Below are 23,997 nucleotides of genomic sequence, written 5' to 3'. Positions count from 1 at the left end.
AGGGACAGAAGTGTCTACTTGGCGGAATGGATATAAAGGGGGCGTGTCAGGTCCAGGAGGCGGGTTCAGGTCAGACTCCTGAGCTAGTTCCAGGGGCTAAAGAACCCGGAGGGCGGGACGGGCATTAGGGCGGGTCTAATGGACCTGGAGGGTGGATACCAGGGGTGACGAACTCGGCCGAGACAGGGCTGGTGCCAGGGGGAACCTAGAAGACAGAGTCGCCAAGGGAGGCGGGGCTGGGGGGAGTCTACTGGGGAGCGCGCTCGGGAGTCCACGGCAGGCCCAGCACCGCCACCCGGCTTCTGCGCCAGCGGCAGAAGGAAAGAGCTAACCAAACAAGGGGCGGAGCTGAGGCCAAAGCCCTCGGGCAGTGGGCGTGACCTCTGTTGTCCCGCTCAATCCCTGCACCTCTTCCCTGTTGGTTTGGACCGTTGAAGCGCACCGTTGGAGGCCAGGGAAGCTGAGGTGGTGGCTAGGACTCTTGGTCCACTAGCGACCTCTCAATCGCCCCTATGGCACTGCCTGGAGCCGAGGGCACGGCAGACACGCCACGGTCCCCAGCCCGGGGCGACTCGGGGTGCTCCTCCTCCGGGATGTGGGCCGCACTTTACGACTATGATGCTCGCGGCGAGGACGAGCTGAGCCTGAGGCGCGGCCAGCTGGTGGAGGTGCTGTCCCAGGACGCCGCGGTGTCAGGCGACGAGGGCTGGTGGGCCGGCCAAGTGCAGAGACGCCTGGGTATCTTTCCCGCCAGCTACGTGGCGCCGTGTGGCCCGGTGCCGCCGCCTGCGCCGCCCCTGCCGCAGCCCTGCTCACCAGTGCATGTGGACTTCGAGCGCCTGGAGCTCAAGGAGCTGATCGGCGCCGGCGGCTTTGGCCAAGTGTACCGCGCCACTTGGCAGGGCCAGGAGGTGGCGGTGAAGGCGGCACGCCGGGACCCTGAGCAGGACGCGGCGGCGGCAGCCGAGAGCGTACGGCGCGAGGCGCGGCTCTTCGCCATGCTGCGGCACCCCAACATCATCCAGCTGCGGGGTGTGTGCCTACAGCAGCCGCACCTCTGCCTGGTGCTGGAGTTCGCGCGCGGCGGGGCACTCAACCGCGCGCTGGCAGCCGCCGCACCAGATCCCCGAGCTCCAGGCCCGCGCCGCGCACGCCGCATCCCCCCGCACGTGCTGGTCAACTGGGCGGTGCAGATCGCCCGCGGTATGCTCTACCTGCACGAGGAGGCTGTGGTGCCTATTTTGCACCGTGACCTCAAGTCCAGCAACAGTAAGTGAGGCTAGACCCAAGGGAAGGGGGTGACAGGAGCAAAGAGAGGGGTCTGGTCTGCCCAGGACTCTGAAAGCGGGAAGACAGGCCCTGATAAACTTGCTTTAGGTCGTTTCTTGCTACCTTGGCGTTATTACCCTTGGGCATCTTTTGAAAAGACAGAGACCGGCTTGGTGGTAGGTAAATTCTTGTTACTCTCTGAACCCGCAGGAAACCCCAGGGAGTGTTTATGTGTCTGTGTAGGTCTCCCATTTCGTTTGCACAGGACTTTGCCGGCCCTGACCTTAAGTCAAGTATGTCTAGCCTGCTGGCCACCATCAACCCCCTCCCCATTTCCTTCCACTTTACAAGTTTCTAATTCCTTTTTCTGGTACATGCTGCAAACACAGGACTTAATGCATTCCAAGCAGGCACTTCTCTGGGTGCTTTGCCCCCCATATCATCTCACCATGCACATGGCTTCTTGTCCTTTGGGCTTCCCCCAAACCTTACCATTCAGATGTCTCTGTATATGAAACATGACTTTACTGTTGTTTGGAGGAATCTTTTCTGCAAATCGGAAGTGCCATCTGGGCTGAGAACAAGTGCATGGATCCTCTACACTACTGGAAACCTGAAATATTTGGTTGGTGTCAGTTACCTTATCTATAAGTCAGAGTGGATTTTCCAGATGTTAGCAGAAAGCTGGCACGTGATCTAAACACAAACTCTATTAAGATTTGCTGTGTAAGCACGCTAGAGGATTGCTGTTTGAGGTTGCCTTTTCCCTTGTGAAGAGCCTTCCCCTCCTAGAGTGAAATGGAATCTCTTGCAAGACTAAAGGATTCAACCAGAGCTGGTGCTGACCAGCCAGTGTTGCATGCCAGACCTCTGAAACCTGTTGGGACAGGTGCTAACTGGAAGGACATCAGTGTCTTCTGCAGAAAGACAGTAGCCAGGGGAATAAATGGTACTTTCTTTATATGCTAGCACGGGTTTTCTTTTGCTATCCTTCAGTATAGAAATGTATTTGAGAGTTGCAAACATACTCTCTCCATTATGCAAATTATGAATAAGCTGAATGTTGTAGCTACACATGAGCATTGGATGGCCCTCAATCTCTTCCCCTAGCCTATCTAATTTAGGTCTCAGCTGTTCCAGTGATGAGTGGCGAGTCTAAGGAAGCATGTCGTGAAGAAGTGGAGTGGAGGTGGTCACTGTGTGTCTCAGCTGACTGCATGAAGGTCCCTGGAGTGGTTTGCTTTAAGAACTGTGTCATACTAATGTGCAACATGTTTTTCTCTTATGTGTGTGTATTTATGTATGTCCAGGTGCACATGTGTGAGGGGGGTGCATGTGTGTGCTCCTGCATGTGAACACCTGAAGTAAACCTTGAGTGTCCTTCCTTAGGGGCCTTATACCTTTTTAGTGGGACAGAGTCTCTCATGTCCCTGGAATTCACCAGATTTGGCTAGGCTGGCTAACCCATACAGCTCCAAGAGTTCTCCCGTCTAGGCCTCCCCACTGCTGGGATCATAAGAGTGTGCTGCCAGGCTGGACTTTTTATGTGGGTTCTGAAGATGAAACTCAGGTCCTGTCTTGCACTTATACAGAAGGCACTTTACTGAGCCATTCTCCTGCACAACAGCATGATCTTCAAGGAGCTTATTTATGTAATACTTCATGGTTTCTACTATCAACTGTTCTTAGTTCCTAAAGTATGTTGTCATTGAGAGTAATATGTATGTAGCCTGCTGCCACAGAACAAGGTAAGACCCCACCTGTCCTGAAAGCCTGACCCTGGAGGGCCTCTGCAGAACAATGATAGTGCATAATACTTTCCCCTCCTCTGTAGGAGCTCCATGATAACGCAGACCTGGCATTCTGCAAGTTAATTCTGTCCAAATTCATGCTCAAGATGCATCAGTCCTTACACCAAAGGTTCAAGGCTGTAGCTACTGCTTCTGCATTGTACCCAGCCTGGCTTGGTGGATGGTTCTTTATTTGAGTATGCATTTGCAAGCACACACATGTGGAGACCAGAGGACAGCCTCAGGACTTTTCCATTCCTCCAGTACCTTTTACCTTTTGACTGAGACAGGATCTCTGACCTAGAAACTTGCTTATACTAGACTAGGCTGACTGGCTGGTGAGCCTCAAGATTCCATCCGTTTCTTTCCCTGTGCTGTGATTACAGGCATGCACCAGTCTTCCCAGCTTTTTGCACATGGCTTCTAGAACTCTCTCTTAGGCAGACATGATTGCAAGTGAGTGCTTTACTGTCTGGGCTATGTCACTAGTCCTGGCTCGGTGCATCTTGAGGGCCACATCGCATATTCACAAGCAGTTTATCATAAGCAGTTTATGTCTGTCAGGTGTAGTTAAAGCACAGGAGGGCAAGGGAAGCTTTGCTTACACTCTTTCACATAAAAGGTGAACTTTTAACGAATCCCTAATACTTTGAAATCATTCTAAAATAAGAAGTTAAATGGTTTCTGTTGACACCAGCCAATGTGAGACTGCTGCATGTCTGGGAGACACTTTGTACTTTGGAGGCAGTTCCCTCCTAACTTAGCTTTTGGAAATCTTTTGCCCTTAGAACAAATCTCTTCAAAGACAGACGAGGCTTCCTTTATTTTAAAATGTTACAGTTGTAAGCAGCAGATAGAGCTCAGTTCCTAGGGTGCTTTCTTAGCATGGGGCTCCATCTCCAGGACCCCAGAAACTGGGCATGGTGGCAAATTCTTGTGATTACTGTACTTGGAATGTGGAGGCTGGAGGGTCAGAAGTTCAAGGTTATCCTAAGATACAGCTTGCGCTATATAAGACCTTGTCTCAAAACACTAAAAAACTTTAAATAAAAAAGCACTTTAAATGGATTAGTTGGCCAAGAGTTTGTTGTGATGTCACCATAATTGTAATTAATTAATTAGAATGAAAAGAGATAGTTGAATGTGGTCTACAGTGTTTAAATGATGATGAGGCGCACAGGGCTCTGTCCTTGATGTCTGTTTATCTGTTTAGTGAACAAATGAGGTGTTTTAGAATTCCCTCCAGTGCTTTACCTTCTCACTCTGACTGTGGAGTGTAGCAACGTGGCTTCAGCAGGTTGTGTTTGACTGTATTGTTTGCTGATGGTGGTGGTGAGTTACTGACTGCACACAGGGCTTTGAGTCAATATTGAGCTTTATTTCACTCTGCAGTCAACCATCATGACTGCACGGTAGGAGAGGGCTCACACCCCACTCGGGGGAGGGAATTACTGTTTAAACAAATGCTTGAATTTGTTGGAAGAGTCTACATGCTTTTTTCTTCTTTCCTTTCTTTCTTTCTTTCTTTCTTTCCTTCTTTTTTTTTCTTGTTTTTTTTGAGACAAGGTTTCTCTGTGGAACAGCCCTGGCTGTCCTGGAACTCACTCTATAGGCCTTGAACGCACAGAGATCTGTCTGCCTCTACCACCTGAGTGCTGGGATTAAAGGCGTGCACCACCATAACCAGCAATTCCCTACCTTTTGACAGACTTTCTTTTCTAGTGTGTATTAAGTCTTACTACTTCCTGGGGACTTGTCTGTGATGAAGCATCAATCAATCAAGGACAACTTTTGCCCTTTCTGACTGATAGCTACAAACTGAAAGTTGAGCCAAAGCTACAGGGGTGTGTGTGTGCGTGCGTGTGTGTGTGTGTGTGTGTGTGTGTGTGTGTGTGTGTGTGTGTAGGCCAGAGGAGTCAGTCTTAGGTGTCATTCCTCTGGATGCTGTACCTTGTATTTTGAGACAAGGTCTTCCCAATTTGGCTAGGCTTGCTGGCCATTTGGCCCCAGGGGTCCGGCTGTCTCCACTTCCCCAGAACTGGATTATAAGCAAGTGCCACCATGCCTGGCTTTTTCATTTGGGTTCTGGGAGATAAAACTCTGGTCCTCACATTTGCACAGCAAGTCCTTTACCCACTGAACCATGCCCCTGTGAACCATGCCCCTGTGAACCATGCCCCTGTAGCCCTAAAGTAGCAGCAGGTTTTGAGCTTCATGGTGGTAAATTGATGCTGGGCCCCAGACTCCTAGGGAGCACAACATGGAGCAAGCATGGCTGGCTGAGCTGTCTGTCTGTCTGTCCTTGTGCCCTGCTGGAGAATGAAACAAGACAGTTTTGAGGAACCACAGAAACTGCCCCTTGCTCCACAGGGATGGAGCCCAGGGTCTCCTGAGAAATTCTTCATTCACTCCCTGAGCTGCATCCTCAGACCTCCTTCTGTTTTTATTCTGAGGCATAGTTGGCCATGTAGTGCTGGCTGGCCTTGAAAGAATTCTGTAGCCCAGGCAAATCTTGAACTTTCAAATCCTGCCTCCTGAGCAGCTGAAATGATAGATCTGAGCCAGCAGACCCAGCAGGTTTTATGTATACATTCAGAGAAGAGGCAAGAATCAAACAACACCTTGTGCTCCAGGACACATTTAAACCTCCTTGGCCCTTTCAGGGTCACAGGGACACTGTGGCAAGGCAAGGGACAGTGACAGTGTCTCTGCCATCAGAGTCCAATGTAAGGCCTGGCAGTCATGCTGGGTTAGTGTTAGCATGTCTGCCAGGTAATAATCAAGCTGGTGAGAGAGAGGGTGGTGGTGCAGGACACAGAGTAGGGGCACAGGAAGCAGCCTGGGTGGAGAGCTTGAGGCCAGGTACACATGGTCAGACCTGTGGGCTCATGGAACTCTGATGCCTTTGCCTGGGAGCCTGAGAGCATTTTGTGCCCAGAACTGGTGTGATCTGACTTGTGTTGTTTATTTGTTTATTTATTGTATGTGTGTGTTTTCATTGCTGGGTGGAACACAGGGCTAGTTTGTGCTAGGCAAGTGTTTGCTATACAAGTGCTCCACCACTGGGCTATATCCCCAGCCCTGACTGATGTTTTTAATGACTAGCCAATAAGCAGAAGGGATCAAGGTAGGTGTGAGGTGAGTGAAGGCTGTCATTGCTGTCCCATGAAAATGGCTTCCAGGAATCTAGGGAGAGGCTTGAGACACACAGTGTAGTCCTTGCTTGCTCACGCTAGCATGCGAATGTTTAACATTATCGGAGTCTTCAAGGGTCAGAGCATTAACTTAAGGTCACTCAGATCTAAATTTGTTTTGTTTTGTTTTGTTTTGAGACAGAGTCTGATGTATAACAGGCTGGCCTCACCTCTGTAGGTAGACAGGCATGACCTTAAACTTCTGACCCGTCTGCCTCTACTTCCTGACTGCTGGGATTACCAGCATGTGCCACCACACCCCTTCATGCAGTGCAAGAGTAGGATGGAATCCAGGGCTTGCTGCATGCGAGCCAAGCACTCCACCAACTGAGCCATGTCCCTAGTCCTCGATCTGAATATATCAGTGTCATCTCCTGGTGGCTGTGTGACCATGGTCAAGTTACAGAATATCCTGATTTGTGGCATTGTGTACAGAAATCCTCTCTTGGAGACTGACTCAAGTCCTGTGGGAAAAATCTGTTCCGTGGTTCTTAACACTTCAAAGGCAGTTGGGTAAACATTGCAATGGGGGCAAACGGCACTATAAGGAACAGTAGCAGGTACAGGTGTGGCTGGATGGAGAGGCCAGGATGGGGCGAGCTTGTGGGAGGAAATGCTTCCAATGTGGCCAGGCACCGAGCCTTGATGCCATGCGAGGCTGTGTGTGCACAGGGAACTTAGGAACAAGATGCCATTGTCTGCTTTATGATGGTGCAGTCAGAGATTGCCAGATAGCAGCAGTGCAAAGAAAATGACCTTCGGACATCAGCTTCACACACATTGTTGATAATTTATGAACAAATCACTGTATGCTTTGACTTTCAATTTTCTGGAGAGTTGGAGTGTATTCATTTGGTACACTGCCTGGCTGAAATGTTTCTTTTCTTTTTTTAAAAAATCTCCTTTCTTTTTTATGTTAAGTGTATAGGTATTTTGCCTGCATGTATATTTGTTCACCAGGTGCATGCCTGGTGCCCACTAAAGGCATACGAGGCTATCAAACCCATAAAACCAGAGGTACAGGTGGTCTTGAGTCACCCTGTAGATGTTGGAATCAAACCTTGAGTACTCTGGAGGAGCAGCCAGTGCTCTTAACCCCTGAGCCACCTCTCCAGGCCTCATTTTCTTGTATGTGTGTGTAGTCTGAGCATCTGTCCACCTTGGTTTTAGTTTTTGAGGGTCTCTCATGCACAGGTAATTCACTGATGGAGCTGTCTCTTCAGCCCCCAGCCTGCTTTCTATAGGTGCCTCGACTGTTAACATGCTGAGCTGATAGAAACGTCCATATAGAGTTCTTATGGAATGAGCTGTGAACAGTTTTCCAGGGCAACAGAATGCTGTTGCAAAGGCTTGTCTCATGCATTTGGTTTGTGAGCGATGGGGCGGGGGTGGGGAGTGGGGGGTGGGGTGGGTCTATTTTAGTTAACTGTATCTGGTTTTCTTTGCAGAAGTCTGTCTTCTTGCACTTAGTAAGCACATTCACACACACACACACACACACACACACACACACACACACACACACACTGGTTATTTATTGACAGTATATTAGGTGTCAGGAATCTTTCCAGGCTCTTGGCTCTCTATAGTGAACAAAGGGGAAACAATTTCTTCCCCTCAGTGTGTGAGACAGACATTAAATCAGTTGGTTGCTGAACGACGCTTAGTCTAAGGTCTTAGGTTGGAAGGGTGGTGACAGTCAGGTATGGTGAGCTCATGCTTGGAATACTAGGATTTGGGAGGATGAGGCAGGAGAATTGCTAGGAGTTTGAAACAGCCCTGAGCTACAATGAATTCTATATCACCCTGGGCTACACAGTGTAAGACTGTCTGTCAAAACAAAACAACAGCAAGAAAGCTGGGCACGATAGCATGCTAGCATAGGCAGGAGAGCCAGCCTGGGCTACAAAGTGAGACCATGTCTCAAGCACAGCAAAGAGAATGCGCTTTTGTCAGGGTGGGCAGCAATGTTCTGGATTGTCCTCCCAAAGAGTGGACTTTTAGGAAAATCCCATGTCTTGAATTGTGTTTTTGTGGGAGGGGAAGGAAGCTATGTCAAGGTTCTTAGCAGGAAGTTGGCATGGAGGGAGGGAGTGAAAAGAAGAGAAGAGAACACCTGTCTGAACCCTCGGGGTCTGCAAAGCTTTGACTTGTCCCAGGAGGGTTTGAACAAAGCTGTGTGTGGTCTCGGGTATGTTTTCGGTTCTTTGGATGCCATGGGCAACAGTGTGAGAGCAGATGCAGAGGGTCCTAGTTGGAGTGAAAACTCCGTGGGTCAGAATGAGGGAAGGAAGGGGGTCAGGAGAGCCAGGGGAAAAGAGGACACAAGCAGGAATAGCTCGGAGGCAGAGGAGAAGCAAGAGCAAGTGGGGAAGGGGTTCTCTAAGGCTGGTGGAGGCGGGGCTAGGGCTAGGCTTCTGGAAGCAGTGTGCTCTGAGGACACCTGCTTGGCTGTGATTATTTTTACAGCCTCTTCCTTTGTGACTGGGGTGTGATCCTTTCTCAGGAGGGCAGAGGTGAGTGGTTTTACCCTTGGCAGGTGATATAAGGTGACAGAGCTTATGATAATTTCCCTTCCTCCCAACCATTCCTCGCATACAGTCTTGGGTATTTGGTTACCCATTCAGCCAACAAAGACACAACAAAATACACGAACATGCCAGGTCCAGTTGCCATGTTCTCAGCACCCACAAGGTGGCTCCAGTTCCAGGGCATCTGACTTCCTGTTCTGGCCTCTGAGGGCACTGGGGAGGTACATGGCACACATACATACATGTGGACAGAGCATTGACACGTACAATACAAATTAACCATTAGAAGAAAAGAGAGACCTTTCCATCAAGTTAGGGGGAAGGCATCAGGAAAGGGCTCTTTTTGTTTGTTTGTTTTTGTTTTGACAGGGTTTCTCAGTGTAGTTTTGGTGCCTGTCCTGGATCTTGCTCTGTAGACCAGGCTGGCCTCGAACTCACAGAGATCTGCCTGGCTCTGCCTTCTCAGTGCTGCAATTAAAGGCATGCACCACTGCCGCCCAGCTGAAAGGGCTCTTTATAAATTCTTCAGTGCTGAAGCAGGATCCAGTTGGGATCCCAAAGATGATGGCTCATGGTCCATAAGGAGTTCAGAGAGCCTGGCTTATTGTTGGAGGGTTTTCACACAGTGAGCAGGTGCTGAGCGGTGGGGACATGGAGACGATGCTGTGGTTTTTTATTTTGTTTTAAAATTTGCAATGACTGGATACCAGAATTGTTAGAACGTGGGGTTTGTGTGAGGAATACAAGAAAGAGCTGGAAAGATCATGTCAAAGGGTGGCAGATAGACCTGAAAGCCAGGTCAGACTCAGGCCCTTCTTCCATGGCTCAGGATTGAGAGAGAAGAAATACAAGGATGGTACATTAAATGTAGACAGCTCCCTTCCATCTCACACCCAGTGCCCCCTAGCGTGTGCAAAATGGACATTCGTGAGGTGACCTTGTGACCCTAGACCGAGATTAATGGTGCTTGTAAATGTGTTCTACTTTGTTCCTTTCCTCTACCTGTTGATTTTTTTTTTTTTAAATAATACATTCCTAGTTAAAGATTAATTGAGACCCATCTGTCTCACACATAGAATGGAGTCTGGATTCAGTGACCCCGTAAATGTTGGAGAAAACAGAATGGATATGCTGTAATTGCTTTTAAAAAAACTGCTTCATGCCACCAAATTCACAAAGGCCAAGAGGAGACTTCAGAGAGGCTGGAGGACTCTCCGCCTCATGGTTGGGTGGCGGCCAAGCGTAAGGCCTGGTGCTGAAGAATGGCGCCCACAGACAAGGCAGAGAGCTCTAGCTGCAGTCTCAGAGAAGGCCTGCAAAGGCCCACTGCTTGGCTGCTAAGGAGAATGAATTCACGTTTCTGAAGCCAGAAAGCCCACCTGCTGGATGCGGCTCTGATCCAGACGGTCAGCCCCATCTATGGCCGTTCTTACTTGGAGGGACCGGAAGTGAAGGAGGCCCAACCTGTGTGCACCCGAAACCTGGCGAGACTTGGAGGGAGGCCCAGGTCTAACTTACCTGTTGAGGTGGCAAGTTGTGGTTTCGGTCACATTGCCCAAAAGATAAGGAATTTCAGGAATTCTGCCATGCCAGTTGGAAACGGAGTCCCACACAATGGGCCTTTCATGGAGCCCTGGCCTACAGTTGGTACCGAGGTGTTATTTTAACTTGTTTTGTGTTGATCTGGAGTGTGCAGTGCCAGTTGCTAGGGGAACTTTGGACCCGGGGAAAGAGAGGCTGGCTTCTAAACTGTGACAGGACAACTGCTAATTGCACAAGCCACCCTCCTGCTGCGTAGGAAGGAAGAAGCTTGTTGCTGGCCAGAGCCCTGTTCTTCCTCCCAGCTGCTCCGCTGTGTTCAGGAGTCTGTGCTCTGGCCTTCACATGTGGTGTGGATCTGGAGACAAGGCAATTTCCAGGTCCGCTTTCATTGTTGCTGCTGCTGCTGCGTCTTCCGCATTGTGACTTTTCTCATTGTTGTGATCAGATTCCAGATAAGGCCCTTCCGGGGCGCGGGTTTATTTCCGTTTATATGGAGACAGATCAACTCCACCATGATGGAGAAGGTCCAGCAGCAGGAGTGTGAGGCGGCAGGTCACTTCTGTCCGTGGCCGGAAAGCAGAGTGTGAACCGGAAGTGGGGCCGGATCAAGCCTCAAGGCCCGCCCCTTCCAACACAGGGCTGACAGTTCAGGACCAAGAGTTGAAGCACATGGTTCCGTGGGCGGTCATTTCTCACTCAGACCCCACACCTTCCTGTACACTTGTTACAAGAATGAGGTAGTAAGTGGAAGAGAGTCCGTGAAATCAGTTTTACAGAACGGCAAGCCTTTGTGATCCCTGGGCCTTTGCAGAAGGATCATTGTTCCTTGCAAATGAAGTTAGTGGTGGTTTAAGGGGTGGAGGGGAGGGAATAGAACCTGGTGAAGGAGTTTGCTTCCGAGGTTAAGGGTACCCACTTAAAGGATCAGGGGCTGCATCACTTTTTAAATAGGATTTATTTTTTCTTAAAATTCACAAGGACAAAATAGGCTTTTAGCTTACAGGGAAGTACTGTTCAAGCACCCATGCAGTCAGCAGGCGTTTTTGGTTGCTTTGTCTCCTGGGGACAACATGGCATGGCTGGAGGATGTCAGAGATCTTCCATACAGGCACACCTCTGTGTATAGCCCTGGGATCTTGGGTGGCATTTTTAGGCTATAAACTGAAATTTTCATTCTTCCCTGACTGACTGGCACATTAAGAGCTGAACTGTGTGGAAATAGCTCTGCTCAGTGGGAGATGGCTGATGATATTTTTACTGTTAGCATGGGTGCTATATCGTTGATGGAGCTAGCCCAGCATATATTGAGGTTTACAGAGTTCAGTGTTGCTGTGGGCACTTGGAGCGATGGCACAATAGTTTTTGGAGTTAAGTTTTATGTGTAGTTGCACAAAGAAATGCTAGATAAAAGAAAAACTAACACCCCAGTACAAAAGCTGGGCAGGCATCAGCAAGTGTGGGCTGAACTGGGTGGTCTGCCTCTGATGGGTTTGCCTTCTGAATTTCCAATTTCATGAAGTCATGGTATCTCACAAATTATCTCCATGGGTTCAGACGTCTGTGAGAGTCTTGCAGAAGATGTTTGATAATGAGCTGTGTTAATATGTCATCTATTGGTGGCAATCTCTCGTGCATCCAGCAGGAAAGACACTCTGCTTTGATTAGGATGGAATTTCTTGGAGTGGAACATTTAATTTTCCTGCTGTGTTGTCTTTGATAACTGATCCTAACTGAGATATCCTGATAAAAGGCTCTTGCCCCCAAGAATTCTTTACTTTCTGCAGAAACTGCGCTGTGCTGGACAGTTTTCTTAAAACTTTACCTGGTCCTGGCTGTGCACTGCTGTAAGCTAAATAAAGTGTCAGAAGGCAAATTCATTCTCCTTGACTCTGGCAGCTGCCATGAGATTGTATTTTATTTCGTTTACCTGAACGAGCTGACGTTATTATGTTCACATGTCAGTACCACAAACACTTCATCTTTAAATTCTACTTCTCCCCTCCAAAATCATTCTTTTTGCTAGGAAACTGGGGCGGGGTTTCCCTGTCAGGCTCAGCACTGTGCCCTCCTGGTGAAACAGAATAAAAAAAATACAGAACTGACAAGGAGGCCCCTCTTCTTTCATCTCTCTGACTGAGTCATGCTGGCCAAGTGGGCACCATTGCAGGGTGAGTGGGAGTTCTCAGTCTTGACTGCCCAGGCATCATGGACATGTGACTTCTCCCATGGGTGTCCTCATTCCAGGAACAGATCCCTTGGATATCATTCCAGGAGGAGGAAGGCCACTCCCATGGGGTGCTGGGATCATACTGGGCGGGGAATGTTCTGGAGACGAGGGAGAGGGGAAGAATCATGACCCATGCAGGAAGAGGAGCAGAGAATGGAGTTGGCGGCAGCTTTCCTTGTTGACATGCATCTGAGAGCCATGGGTAGAATAATACTGCAGTCAGAATGCAGGCCTAGGCTACCCAGTCAAGACTGTTTTAGATGCCACGGAGAAAGGCTGAAGATGTAGCTTCGTGGTAGAGCACTTCCTTGTTGCACAGAAACTCCAGGTTCAATCCTTGGTATGGTGAACCAAAGATAGAGGGTAGTGGAAGGCAGGTGTGAATACAATCACGGTGTGTGGTATACAAGTATCTGTGGTCAAATATAGTTTTTAAATGGAAAGAGTTAGACTATAAAGCATAACAAAAACTTGACAACCCGAGCTGGGAGTGGAACCATGTGCTGAGGTCTTTCCCACCCTTATCCCTGCAGTTTTGCTGCTGGAGAAGATCGAACATGATGACATTTGCAACAAGACACTGAAGATCACGGACTTTGGGCTGGCGAGGGAGTGGCACAGGACCACCAGGATGAGTGCCGCAGGGACCTACGCCTGGATGGCTCCTGAGGTCATCAGGTCCTCCCTGTTCTCCAAGGGCAGTGACATCTGGAGGTGAGCATAGGCCTTGCCTTGTCTATCTGCAACCACGAGTTGTTGTATTTGATCCATGGGGGCTGCAGGGCTTCCTGATTCTGCGGTGAATAGCAAAGTGCTTATGAGTGTGTTGACCCAGATGTGTGTTGTGGAATATTTGTTTAACTATGTAAAGATGTGCTGCATTTAGTGTGTAAAGGTGTGTTGCTGGTTTACCTTGCCTGCCTAAGGCACCTGATTGGTCTAATAAAAAGCCAAACAGCCAATAGCGTGGGAGGAGGTATAGGCAGGACTTCTGGGCAGGGAGAGTAAGTAGGAGGAAGAATTTAGGCTCAGAAAAGAAAGAAAAAGAGATGTCAAGGAGACACTAGGGGCCAGCCAGCCAGCCAGACACAGAGGAAGCAGGAAAGTAGGACATACAGAATGATGAAAAGGTAAAAAGCCCCAAGGCAAAACGTAGATGAAGAAAAACAGATTAAAATAAGTTATAAGAGCTAGTGGGACAAGTCTAAGCTAAGGTCCAGCATTCATAATTAATAATAAGTCTCTGTGTCTTTATTTGGGAGCTGGTTGGTGGCCCAAAGAATATTCCAACTGCAGATGTGATGACAGAGAATATTCCTTGGCTTTCTGTCCCATGATCTGACCTCTGGGGTAATTAAGTTAAAGGAGCAAAGTTTGGTTTGGCTCAGGGTTTCGGAGGTCTCTGTTCATGGATGCCTGGACCAAATGTGGCTTGTTGGGCTAAACTGCAAGTGTTTAAAATACTTCCACTGGTTTTTGCTCCTGATCCGAGTTGCTGAAAGCAGCCAGTGATAAACCATGCCACAACGCCAGTGTTGAAATTTTCTCTCTCAGATTACTGCGTCTCTTGCCTTCAAATTTCAGCTTCATTCAAAGTCTCAGGATGTGGGCAAAATGTAGACATTGCTGGAACATAACTCAAGTGGTTTGTAGGGTATTTTCTGCCAGAGTCCTCATGAGCAGAGCCGTTACTGTCCATGTTTCCTTCAGCATCCTCATCTTGGGTCCCACTAGAAGTAGTGACTTCAGAACTCTAGGCTTTCTCTAGTTCCTTCTACACACTTTACCAAAGGCTTCTGAGGATTCAGGAAGTGGTTCAAGGGCAAGCTTTAGAGCCTTCAGGTGCCACTGGCAGATAGACCTGAAATCCACCCTGACTTTGGTTTCAGTTATGCGAAGATGATCCAAATTCTCAGTGAAAGTTGCCAGTTAGGAGAGGAGAGATGCCTGACTGGTGAGGTCAAGTGCCTGAGACCAGCGTGATGGCTCTGTGGGTCAAGACCCTTGCTGCCAAGCCTGAGTCTAATCCCTGAGACTCAGATGGTGGAAGGAGAGAACTGACTCCTGCGAGCTGTCCTCTGACTTCCACTTGCAAGCTGCGGTGCTCACTTGGATGCATGCTAAATTACAAATAAATGAAAAATGAAAGCCAATAAGAATGGCAATTGTGCAGGCACAATGGTGTGTACCTATTGCCAGCCACTCAGCAGGCTATAGAGGGAGATCCATTTAGTCCAGGGTAGTCTGGGCAACACAAAAACTCACGACAATCTTTTTTATGACTGTCAGTGTAAAGTCTAATGAATCACCTGGAGCAGTGGTTATCAACTTGTGGGTTGAGAACCCTTGGCGGCCAACATATCAGATACTTACATTATGATTCATAACAGTAGTAAAACGACAGTTGTGAAGTAGCAATGAAATAATTTCATGGTTTTCACCACACCATGAGGAACTGTATTAAAGAGTCACAGCATTAGGAAGGTTGAGAACACTGCTCTAGAGTAACAGAACTTGGGGGGGGCGGGGGTTTAAAAAAAAGTATCCGTATAGGTGTTTTACCTGAATGTATATCCATGTATCACATGCATGCAGTGCCTGTGGAGGCCAGAAGGGGGCATCAGACCCCCAGGACCAGAGCTGTGATGTGGGTGCTGGGAAGAGGACCAGAGTCTTCTGGAAGAGTAGTCAGTGTTCTTTTAACTGTTGAGCCATCTCTCCAGAACCCTTCTGCAGAGTTTTTGAGATAGAGTTGCACTGTGTAGCCTGGAGCTCATAATCCTCCTGCCTCAGTCTCCTGAGTGCTGGGATTGCAAGTGTGCACCATCATGTCCAGCTGTTCCGGGGTGGAGCCATCCCCCCCCCCCCCCCCCCCCCCCCGGGAGAGCAGTGGCCTTGGGTCAGCCGGAAGTGCTGATCCCAGTGGGAGTTGAGCCAGGGTGGGGCAGGCTCTGGAGCCCAAGTCACTAATGGGAACTTTGCTTTGCAGCTATGGGGTGCTGCTATGGGAGCTGCTCACAGGCGAGGTCCCTTACCGTGGCATCGATGGACTGGCTGTGGCATACGGGGTGGCCGTCAACAAGCTCACACTGCCCATCCCATCCACCTGCCCTGAGCCATTTGCAAAGCTCATGAAAGGTATTGTGCAGACCCAGTCTCAAGAGTCTAGGGTCAAGGAAAGTTGTGCATAGAAACAGTAACATTTTCTATTTTTTTTTTTAAAGCAGTATATGTGCTAGTGAGTGGCTTAGCACATAAAGACATTTGCCACCAAGGCTGACAGTCTGAGTTCAGTTCCTACATGGTAGAAGAGATCAGATTCCCATGGGTGGTCCTCTGACTTCTAACTATATGCAGTGGCACACCTGAGCCCACACATATAAATCAATGAATAAACAAACAAATAAATGAATAAAATTTTTTAAAGCAAAGGAAATAGTCATCTGGATGCAGTAGCTCACATGTCAGTAATCTCAATATTCAAGAATCTGAGGCAGAAGAATTGCTTTGAGTTTCCAGGCCAGCCTGGGCTAATAGGAGACCCTGTCTCAAAAAAAAAAAAAAAATCCAATTGCTTTTAAGTGTGCTTTTCTGAGAAAGTTCACCTCTGCTAGAGAGGTGAATCATTGGCATTTCCAGCTGTGCAACTCAAAGCCCCCCAGTGCCTTGCCTTTCCTGTCACTGTCCCACTGCCTGCCAGCAGACAGCACAGCCCCGAGCTGGCTCCGAGCCTCCATTTGAAGTCCCAGATAGTGATCATGAGCATCTTTCTGGTCTCAGCAGTATGGCTGTGCTTCGACCTTCTGATTCCACCCTCGTCATTAAGCTTGCTGCCTGTCTCTGTGAGCTGTGAATCTCTTCATCAGTTTTGATTTTTGATTTTTTTTTTTAATAGGATTTTGCTATGTGTACCAGGTTGGCCTTGACCTCACTCTGTATCCTGTCCTAGATGACACTTTATTATGTATTTCAGACTGTCCTCAAACTCACTCTGTAGCCCAGGTTGGCTGCAAATTCACCATCCAATCCAGGCTGGACCTGGATCCTGCCTTGACCTCTCTAGTGTTGGAATTACTGGCCTGTGCTACAGTGTCCAGCCTTAAGCTATTTCTTAGAACTTCTGTGGTAATTAAACATCCTTCAGATGTTGGCTTGGGGACTTGCATTTTATAGATATGTAATTCTGCAACAGCAGTTAGGCCTCAGCATGGAAACCATGCCTCTGTGAAACAAGTGTCTACTAACACAGGCAAAAGCAGGCTGGTCTCACTGTGTCTGCTCACTTCTGACATGGGTGCTGGGTCCAGGGACACGGGGCATTCAGGCGCTCACTGATATGCCCTTAAGATTTCCAGGAGTCAACACTGCAGACAGGGACTTCTGGTTTAGACTGACAAGTGTCAAAATGGGAAGCCTGCCGTCTTGGAGATCATCCTAGCTGTACTGAGAGGGGAAAGTAATGTGATTCTTATTTGTCGCAGAATGCTGGGAACAAGACCCTCATATCCGCCCTTCGTTTGCCTTAATTCTTCAGCAGCTGACTGCCATTGAAGGGGCGGTGGCGACTGAGATGCCCCAGGAGTCCTTCCATTCCATGCAGGAAGACTGGAAACTGGAGATTCAGCAAATGTTCAATGAGCTTCGAACCAAGGAGAAGGTGAGAGAGCTGACACTGTCCTGCACACCCGTAAACCACGGGGACACCAGCTGGGGACCACTGTTAGCAGTCTGCCATTTGTCAGATGCCAGTCTTTATTGGTGCTTGCTTTCCTTCAGGTTAAAATAAAGAGTGCTGGAAACATGCAACTGGGAAGAAAAACCCTTTATTAGGAAATCTCTAAATGGAAACAAGAGACAAGAAATAGCATAATAAACCTGTATGTTAACTAGTCTTGCCAAATGTCCAGTTTCTGAAACTGGAGTATTTTAAATCAAACCCTCACCTCATACTACTTCCATATTTATCTTGCTTGAAGATTATGGTGTGTGTGTGTGTGTGTGTGTGTGTGTGTGTGTGTGTGTGTGTGTAGGCTTACATGGTACATGGCACAGATGTAAAGGTCAGAGGGTAACTTGGAATTTCCTTCTCCTTCCACCTTTTTAAGGCAGGGTAACCCCAAGCTGGCTGGCCCACAAGCTTCCAGGTGATTCTCCTGTATCCATCTCCCATCTTGCTGGGAAAGTGTTGGGATTAGAGTTAGGAGGCCCTGTGTCTGGCTTTTTGTGGGATCTGGAGATTGAGCCTAGGTCCCATTCAGTAAGTGGCTTACCCACAATGCAATTTCTCCAGCCCTTCATGTTTCTTTAACTGGCAAAAGTTTTGAGAAGTAATTTCCTTGCCCTTGCCCTGTGACACACCCAACCTTCTGACAGTTTCCACTCTGTGCAGTCCAGTCACAAAACCCACTTACAGTGTCTGAGTTCTTTATTTCCTGTCGGGCTTTGTTCATAGCTGTCCTCAGGTGCATGTGGCCCACGGTGCTCGGGTTGGGCGTTGCTGGGACCTCAACAGCAATGCTGCCCCTGCACACCATGGTGTGCTCTGTCATGCCATGTCATTGCCTGCTCGTTCCGTATGCAGATGGACCGAGGGAGTCATTTCACAGTTGGCTTTGGCAAATCAGAGCCACTCTTGGTCCATGTTCTTCTAGGCCATGTCTTGTCAAGCTTTTTAGATGCTGGTCCTTGTAATATGTCCTCTCTGATCTCCAAGGCCATTGCTTTGTGGAGGAGATTAGGAAAATGTGTGCATTTTGAACTCTTCAGTATGGGCTCCGCTGTACTCGGCCGCTAGACTTTATGAAGGGAATAAAGTAAGCCAGCAATGAGGCGCACACCGAGCGTTGACCTTACCACGCTCACAGTGCACTGAGAGCCATGGGAGCTGGTGTGAGGTGGACGGCTGGAGCAGGCCTGGTCTCCATGGGAGTGGTGAGCGAAACTATCAAACGTCACTACCAAGTTTCGAATCCAGATTTCAGGCATGGCGCTATGACACGGTGACGGCACTGACTCTTTTAAAAGCATCTTTGTAGTATGTGAGCATTTTCAGGAATTCAGGTTTGTTGTTTGATAAGTGTGCGTGTTGAACAGTTTAAATTCTTCCGTTATAGGTGCGATGATACACATCTGTGCATGTGCACCCGTAACACAGCAAGCGCAATGTTTCAAGTCACTTGTCAGCCTGAAGTTATATCCAGGGAGGAATTTTCCCTCCCTGGGACTGTAGGACAGATGAGGAGCAAGCATCCTGCCTACTGTCTAAAGGGTTCCGCAGTGGGATTTGGCGAGCATCCCAAGGACCGGTCCCCCAGACTGAGTTCAGGGACGATTCTGCCGGTCAGAGGGCTCTGCTGGCTGGTGTCCAGCCTCCCTCCCTGGTGCTTGTGCAGAATGACCAGGAGTGCCTGTCTACAGTAAGCTGAGTGCCTGGAGCTCTGGCTCTGGCAGGCTGGCTGCCTCTGGGCTCAGCTGGGTGCTGCTGAGTGGCCTTGGTCTCTGTGTCATTCCCCACGGAGTGTCACAGAAGGGAGTGTGAACTGTGAGGGGTGCCCAGCACACGCCTCTGGATTATTCACTACCATATAAGCATGTGCCTCAGGACAGAGACGCTGCCACGGCTTTGTGATCCAGGGCCCTGTAGCCTCCCACTGTGCCCTGGCCAGGCCTAAGGAAAACAGCTGGAAGAAGAAGGCATGGTGGCCGCTTCTGGAGGGATGCCTTTTGGCAAGGTGTTCTATTGGCAAAATTATTAAGGCCACTCCACGTAGTTAAAAGGGAGGTTTATTTTGTGGGGTAACTTACAAATGAAGGGATAGGTTGTAGGGTCTGGTAAAGGTATGGCGCAGTCCGGCAGTGTTCTCTGGAGAACTCTGCTCGGTCTACCTCTAGCGTCCAGGGTCCCAGAACCAAGTGAGACCTCTCCTCTCGACCCTGGGTCTTCAGCTTCCTCCCTCAGCCCCGCCTTGTGGGCGTGACCATTACCAAAGCCTCAATAGGGGTTGGAACTTCCAGGCCAAGGCTGGGATGGCTACCCACTACAGTGTTCTGTAGAGTTCTGGAAACATTTACACACTTAGTTGGCTTAACATGATAGGGAAAATTTGAGAGTTTTATTTATTTTTTACACTTGTCCAACTCATTTTCAAGAATTCTGACATGAAGTGTTTAAACCCACAACTAAACTGATTTTAAGGGATGACAGGAGATTTTGAGGGGAATGGCCTCAAATCACGCAGTGGAAGTTTGAGAGTGATATTATCATTCAGCATAACCGTTCTTACAGTGCTTTGTTTAACTGCCGATAACCAGTTTTGAAACTGCAGGATGTAAGCTCGGGAATGGGGTGATTCTCATGGTGTAGAATAGACTAATAAAATAAAGCTTCCAGAACGGTCACAGCCTTCTCTGTGTGCTGGCATCAGCGGAAGGCTTACAGTTTCCTCTTTTTCCTTCTTCCTGTCATTGTGGCAGTGTCTTGCTTAGTATCCTAAGCCACTCTATACTCACTGTGTAGCTTAGGCTGGTTGTGAACTCACCACTGTCCTGTCCTTCTGCTAAGCCTCCCAAGAGCTGGGACTACAGGCACACCACCCGTGCGCAGCCATTTCCTCATGATCCTTTTGGATTTTCCCATTGGTGTCTGCTTTGTCTTTGTATTTGACTCTCACTCATGGCTCCTCCAAGTGGCCCCTGTGGCCTCGTGATCTGTGATTAGAGAATCTGCAACAGTGCTTCTCTTTGTGCTGTACGGGTTCTAATCTCATCGTCCCGAGGGGTGGAAAACCCTCTCTGTACGGGCCCTGTCTCCCTTCCCCGCTCACTGGCTGAGGGACGAGGCCTCACACTCCAGTTCATGCTCAGCCCTTGGCTCTCGTCCACATTACTCTGTAGATGGTGAATCCTCCCCACACTCCGGCTGCTTATCGCTGCTGTCTGACCCAGGGTCCCCTGTGTGCACCTGGCACTGCAGGCCCTCAGAGAAGCCTTGTCCTCATTAACCATTAACCTTTCTTGCAGGAAAATGGTTTTGCCATTACCAGAAAGTCCCCACTGAGCCTTGAGGCAAATGCGCCTGCTAGTAACCACAGAGACAGGAGGAAGGCTTCTATGTTTCATGATTTCAGAGTATTCCTGTGTGATCTAACACTCCAGAGGCCTTCCTCTCACTCCTCAACATGCTTCTCAAGCTTATTACTATTATTATTATTATTATTATTATTATTATTATTGTTATTATATTGTTATTATTAGTGTGTGTGTGTGTTTGTAGGTCAGAGGTCAGCCTCAGTTGTCTCCCTCAATCTTTCTCTACCTAGCTTTCCTGGGGCAAGGTCTCTCACTGGAACCTGGAACTCCTCAGTTCAGTCAGACTGACGTGCTAGCAGCCCCAGGGATCCTTCTGTCTGTAATTAAACGTGTGTTCTCAGGCCTGGCTTTTATGTGCGGGTTCTGGAGATTGAACTCAGGTCCTTGGGCTTGTGTGGCAAGCACTTTACCAGCTGAGCCATGGCCCCAGCCCAGCTTTTCCAGTTTTAAAAATCTCCTTAATAGGACGCACACTTTGCTTTCCCGCCAATCATGGCCCCTAACTCCTCATAAAGTCTTTTTGTTGTTGTTCATGAAGTTGTTGTAGGGGTGAGCCCTTTTGATAGGGACTTAGAAATGGAAGTGTTTGCTTACTCAGTTTATCTAGAAAGATGTATGAGGGATTGCTGACTCCAGCTAACAGCAGTGTGAGGCCAACACCATCACCACTGAAAACCAGGGACTCTCAGACAAGGGGGGATGCGAGAGAGATTGGGGTAAAGGAAGGTATGGGACCATGGTAGCTCAACTTGTGGCAGAGGGAGCTTGGAGAGGCTGGGCATCATGAAGGAAGCAGAGCCGGGATAAAAAGCCAGTGGCCTACATCTGCCAGCTGTGCCCATGTCTGGAGGGCTCCACGGTCTCCCAAAACAGCAGCAGGAGCTGGGAACCCAGTGTTCAAACACTTGAGCCTGTGAGTGAACAGGAAGGAACTGGTATTGGGCTTAGCCATTGTCTGCCTCAGACATACTGATTGTTAGTTCAGGTCCCCAAACCACCTAGGTTCTTTATGCTCAGAGGCCTCTGATGACCATATTGGTCCAGCTCAGCATGACTTGCCCAATAGCAGGAGATAGTGTGCAGAGATGGCAGAAACTCAGGCTGTTGGGAAGCACCTGAGTAAGGCATGAGGCCCAGGAACTAGCCTGGTTAAGCTTTTAGGCTTTTAGCAGCAGTTCAGCTGAGACTCATTTGGATGAGGACATAGAGGCTTCCAGTCCAAAGAACCAGGATCAGCTGAGGAACTGGTGAGGTGAGGTTGGATGTGGCTTGTTCTGCTTCTCTGATCTTCTAGCATTCGCCCTAATTCCTGGCCCTGGGTTTGATTTTATTAATAAGACCATTTAAAATTCATGCTACATCCAGGTTCAGCTGAGGAATTGGCAGTGTGAGGTGGCTGTGGCTTGTTCTGCTTCTCTGATCTTCCAGCATTTACCCCAATAACTGGCACTGGGTTTGTTTTTATTAATAAAAACTTTTAAGATTTGTGCTACACCTGACACTGAGCTCAACATCCGTCTCTCTCTGGAATTAGCAGCTCTGCAGGGGATGCAAGAGTGATCCAAGCCACAAAACTTGGTGATGTTTCGTTTCTCCACACCCAGACTCAAGGCAACAAATGAGGAAACCGCTTTTGCGTTGGGCTGTATGCTTTCTGTCCACAAGGTGGCACCAAATACACATGACAAAGGAGCAAAAGGGCTTATGTGGAGAAGCAGCCACAGCTGTCCTCAGAAGCAAAAGGCTGAAGGACAGCAGGGCTTGGGAAGGAGCAGGGACCAGGGGACTGAGGAACATGCAGAGTACCTTCACACCATGAATGCTAGGAAGTAGGAGGAAGCTTCTAGTTTGACACCAGCTTGCTTTTCCATATTCGATGACATAAATAAATGCTCTCTTCAGTCGTCTTACCACCAGGTGGTGGAAAGCAACCAATAGCCTTCATATGAGCCTGTGATGTTTGGGAGGGTGTCCATGGGACCTTTGTGGCCAATGACTCTACAAGAGGTAACCAGTTTCTGGCTCTGGAGGTTTTGCTTGCTGGCACTGCAATGAACAATAGAGCCAGCCCAATCAGGTGGTGTGGCCCTAGCTGCCGGGCACTGAGAGGCATGCAGTCTACGTTCAGTAAAACACCCCTTTTAAATGTTAAGTCTAGCAGATTTGGGCAAACAAATACATCCATGCCAGCACCATCAAAATAAATGCACAGAACTCGGCTGCCACTTTGTGCTATTTCCTAGTCAAACCCTAGACCACATCCAGCCACAGGTGACTCTGATGACCTGGAGCTCATTCCCTTCCTGAACACCAAGCCGGGTGTGCTTAGCTCTGAGTGTACCTGTTTGCACTGTTGTTGCTTACAAGGGCAGTTGGAGTCTTCTCTCCCAGTAAGTGTGCATGGATCTCCTTTATTTGCCATCTTGCAGTAGCTGTCTCCACTAGAGGTCACAAGCGAGCAGAAGTGAGGGTGCACAGTCTTCTCTTGTTAGTGACAGGGGGCTCCCAGATCCAGTCTCTCATGCTAACTGACCTGACATCAGGGCAGGTTTTGTGTAATTACTCATTTGAGGCTCTTCTTTTCCTAATTTGTTCCAATTTTTTAATTATATCTATAAATTGTCAAAATGGAAAAGAAACAAGAGAGAAAAATACATATTCAAGCATAAGAAGCAATTTGGGGACAAGGAGGTTTAAAGCTGGGCTGCAGATCCACAGGTGCTCCTGAGAGAGAAGGGGGTGGGAAGTTCTAGACCTTGGAGAGTCCTTATTGACCTGGTACTCGGGACATGTCCCATAAGCCTCTTGTCCTGTGTTTATTTAAGTCAAGCAACAAGAGGTAGGTGTCGCTTTAAAAGCTGTGTAGCTCAGGGCTCAGGCTGAGCTCAGCTGGTAAAGGGCTTGCCTTGAAAACACAAGGACCTGAGTTCATTCCCCAGAATCTACAATTCAGAAGGCCAGGCCTGGTGATGCCTGCTTGTAATCCAGACAGGCAGAGACAAGGACAGCTCCAGGGTTTGCTGGCCAGCCAGACCAGCCCTACTTGGTGAGTTCCAGGCCAATGAGAGCCCTCTTGCAAAAAACCAAGATGGCTGTCTCCTGAAGAACAAACCCTGAGGTTGTCCTTGGACCTCCATGTAAGTGTATATGCCCCTTTCCTCTCCCTCTTTCTCTGTGTCCCCCCTACATACTCATCAAATTGTTTCTGTCCCTCTAGAGAACCCTGGTGTGGAGGGGAGCACTTTCAGCTAGTGTCTGAAGAGGGGTAGCACGTTCGACTTGAGACACTTTGGTTCACTTCTGCCTAAACTGAGCACAAACGCGGGAGACCTGAGCTCTGCCTGTGACGGCTGAAC

The 23,997-nt window shown here is 48.7% G+C and overlaps 1 protein-coding gene across 1 annotated transcript; it reads left to right on the top strand.

Annotated features, from left to right (window-relative positions):
• Window positions 1-512: 512 nt before the first annotated feature.
• On the top strand, window positions 513-20,560 carry Map3k21 (mitogen-activated protein kinase kinase kinase 21). The gene is made up of 5 exons (XM_036188886.1): window positions 513-1,269; window positions 13,087-13,267; window positions 15,543-15,691; window positions 17,035-17,210; window positions 20,447-20,560. The coding sequence occupies exons 1-5, from the start codon at window positions 513-515 to the stop codon at window positions 20,558-20,560; spliced, it is 1,377 nt and encodes a 458-aa protein (XP_036044779.1).
• The last annotated feature ends 3,437 nt before the right edge of the window (window positions 20,561-23,997 follow it).

This window comes from Onychomys torridus, chromosome 5 (assembly GCF_903995425.1).
Source record: "Onychomys torridus chromosome 5, mOncTor1.1, whole genome shotgun sequence".
Classification (NCBI taxonomy): Eukaryota; Metazoa; Chordata; class Mammalia; order Rodentia; family Cricetidae; genus Onychomys; species Onychomys torridus.
The sequence above is the reverse complement of the archived record's forward strand: the minus strand, read 5'-3'. Positions and strand labels throughout refer to the sequence as shown.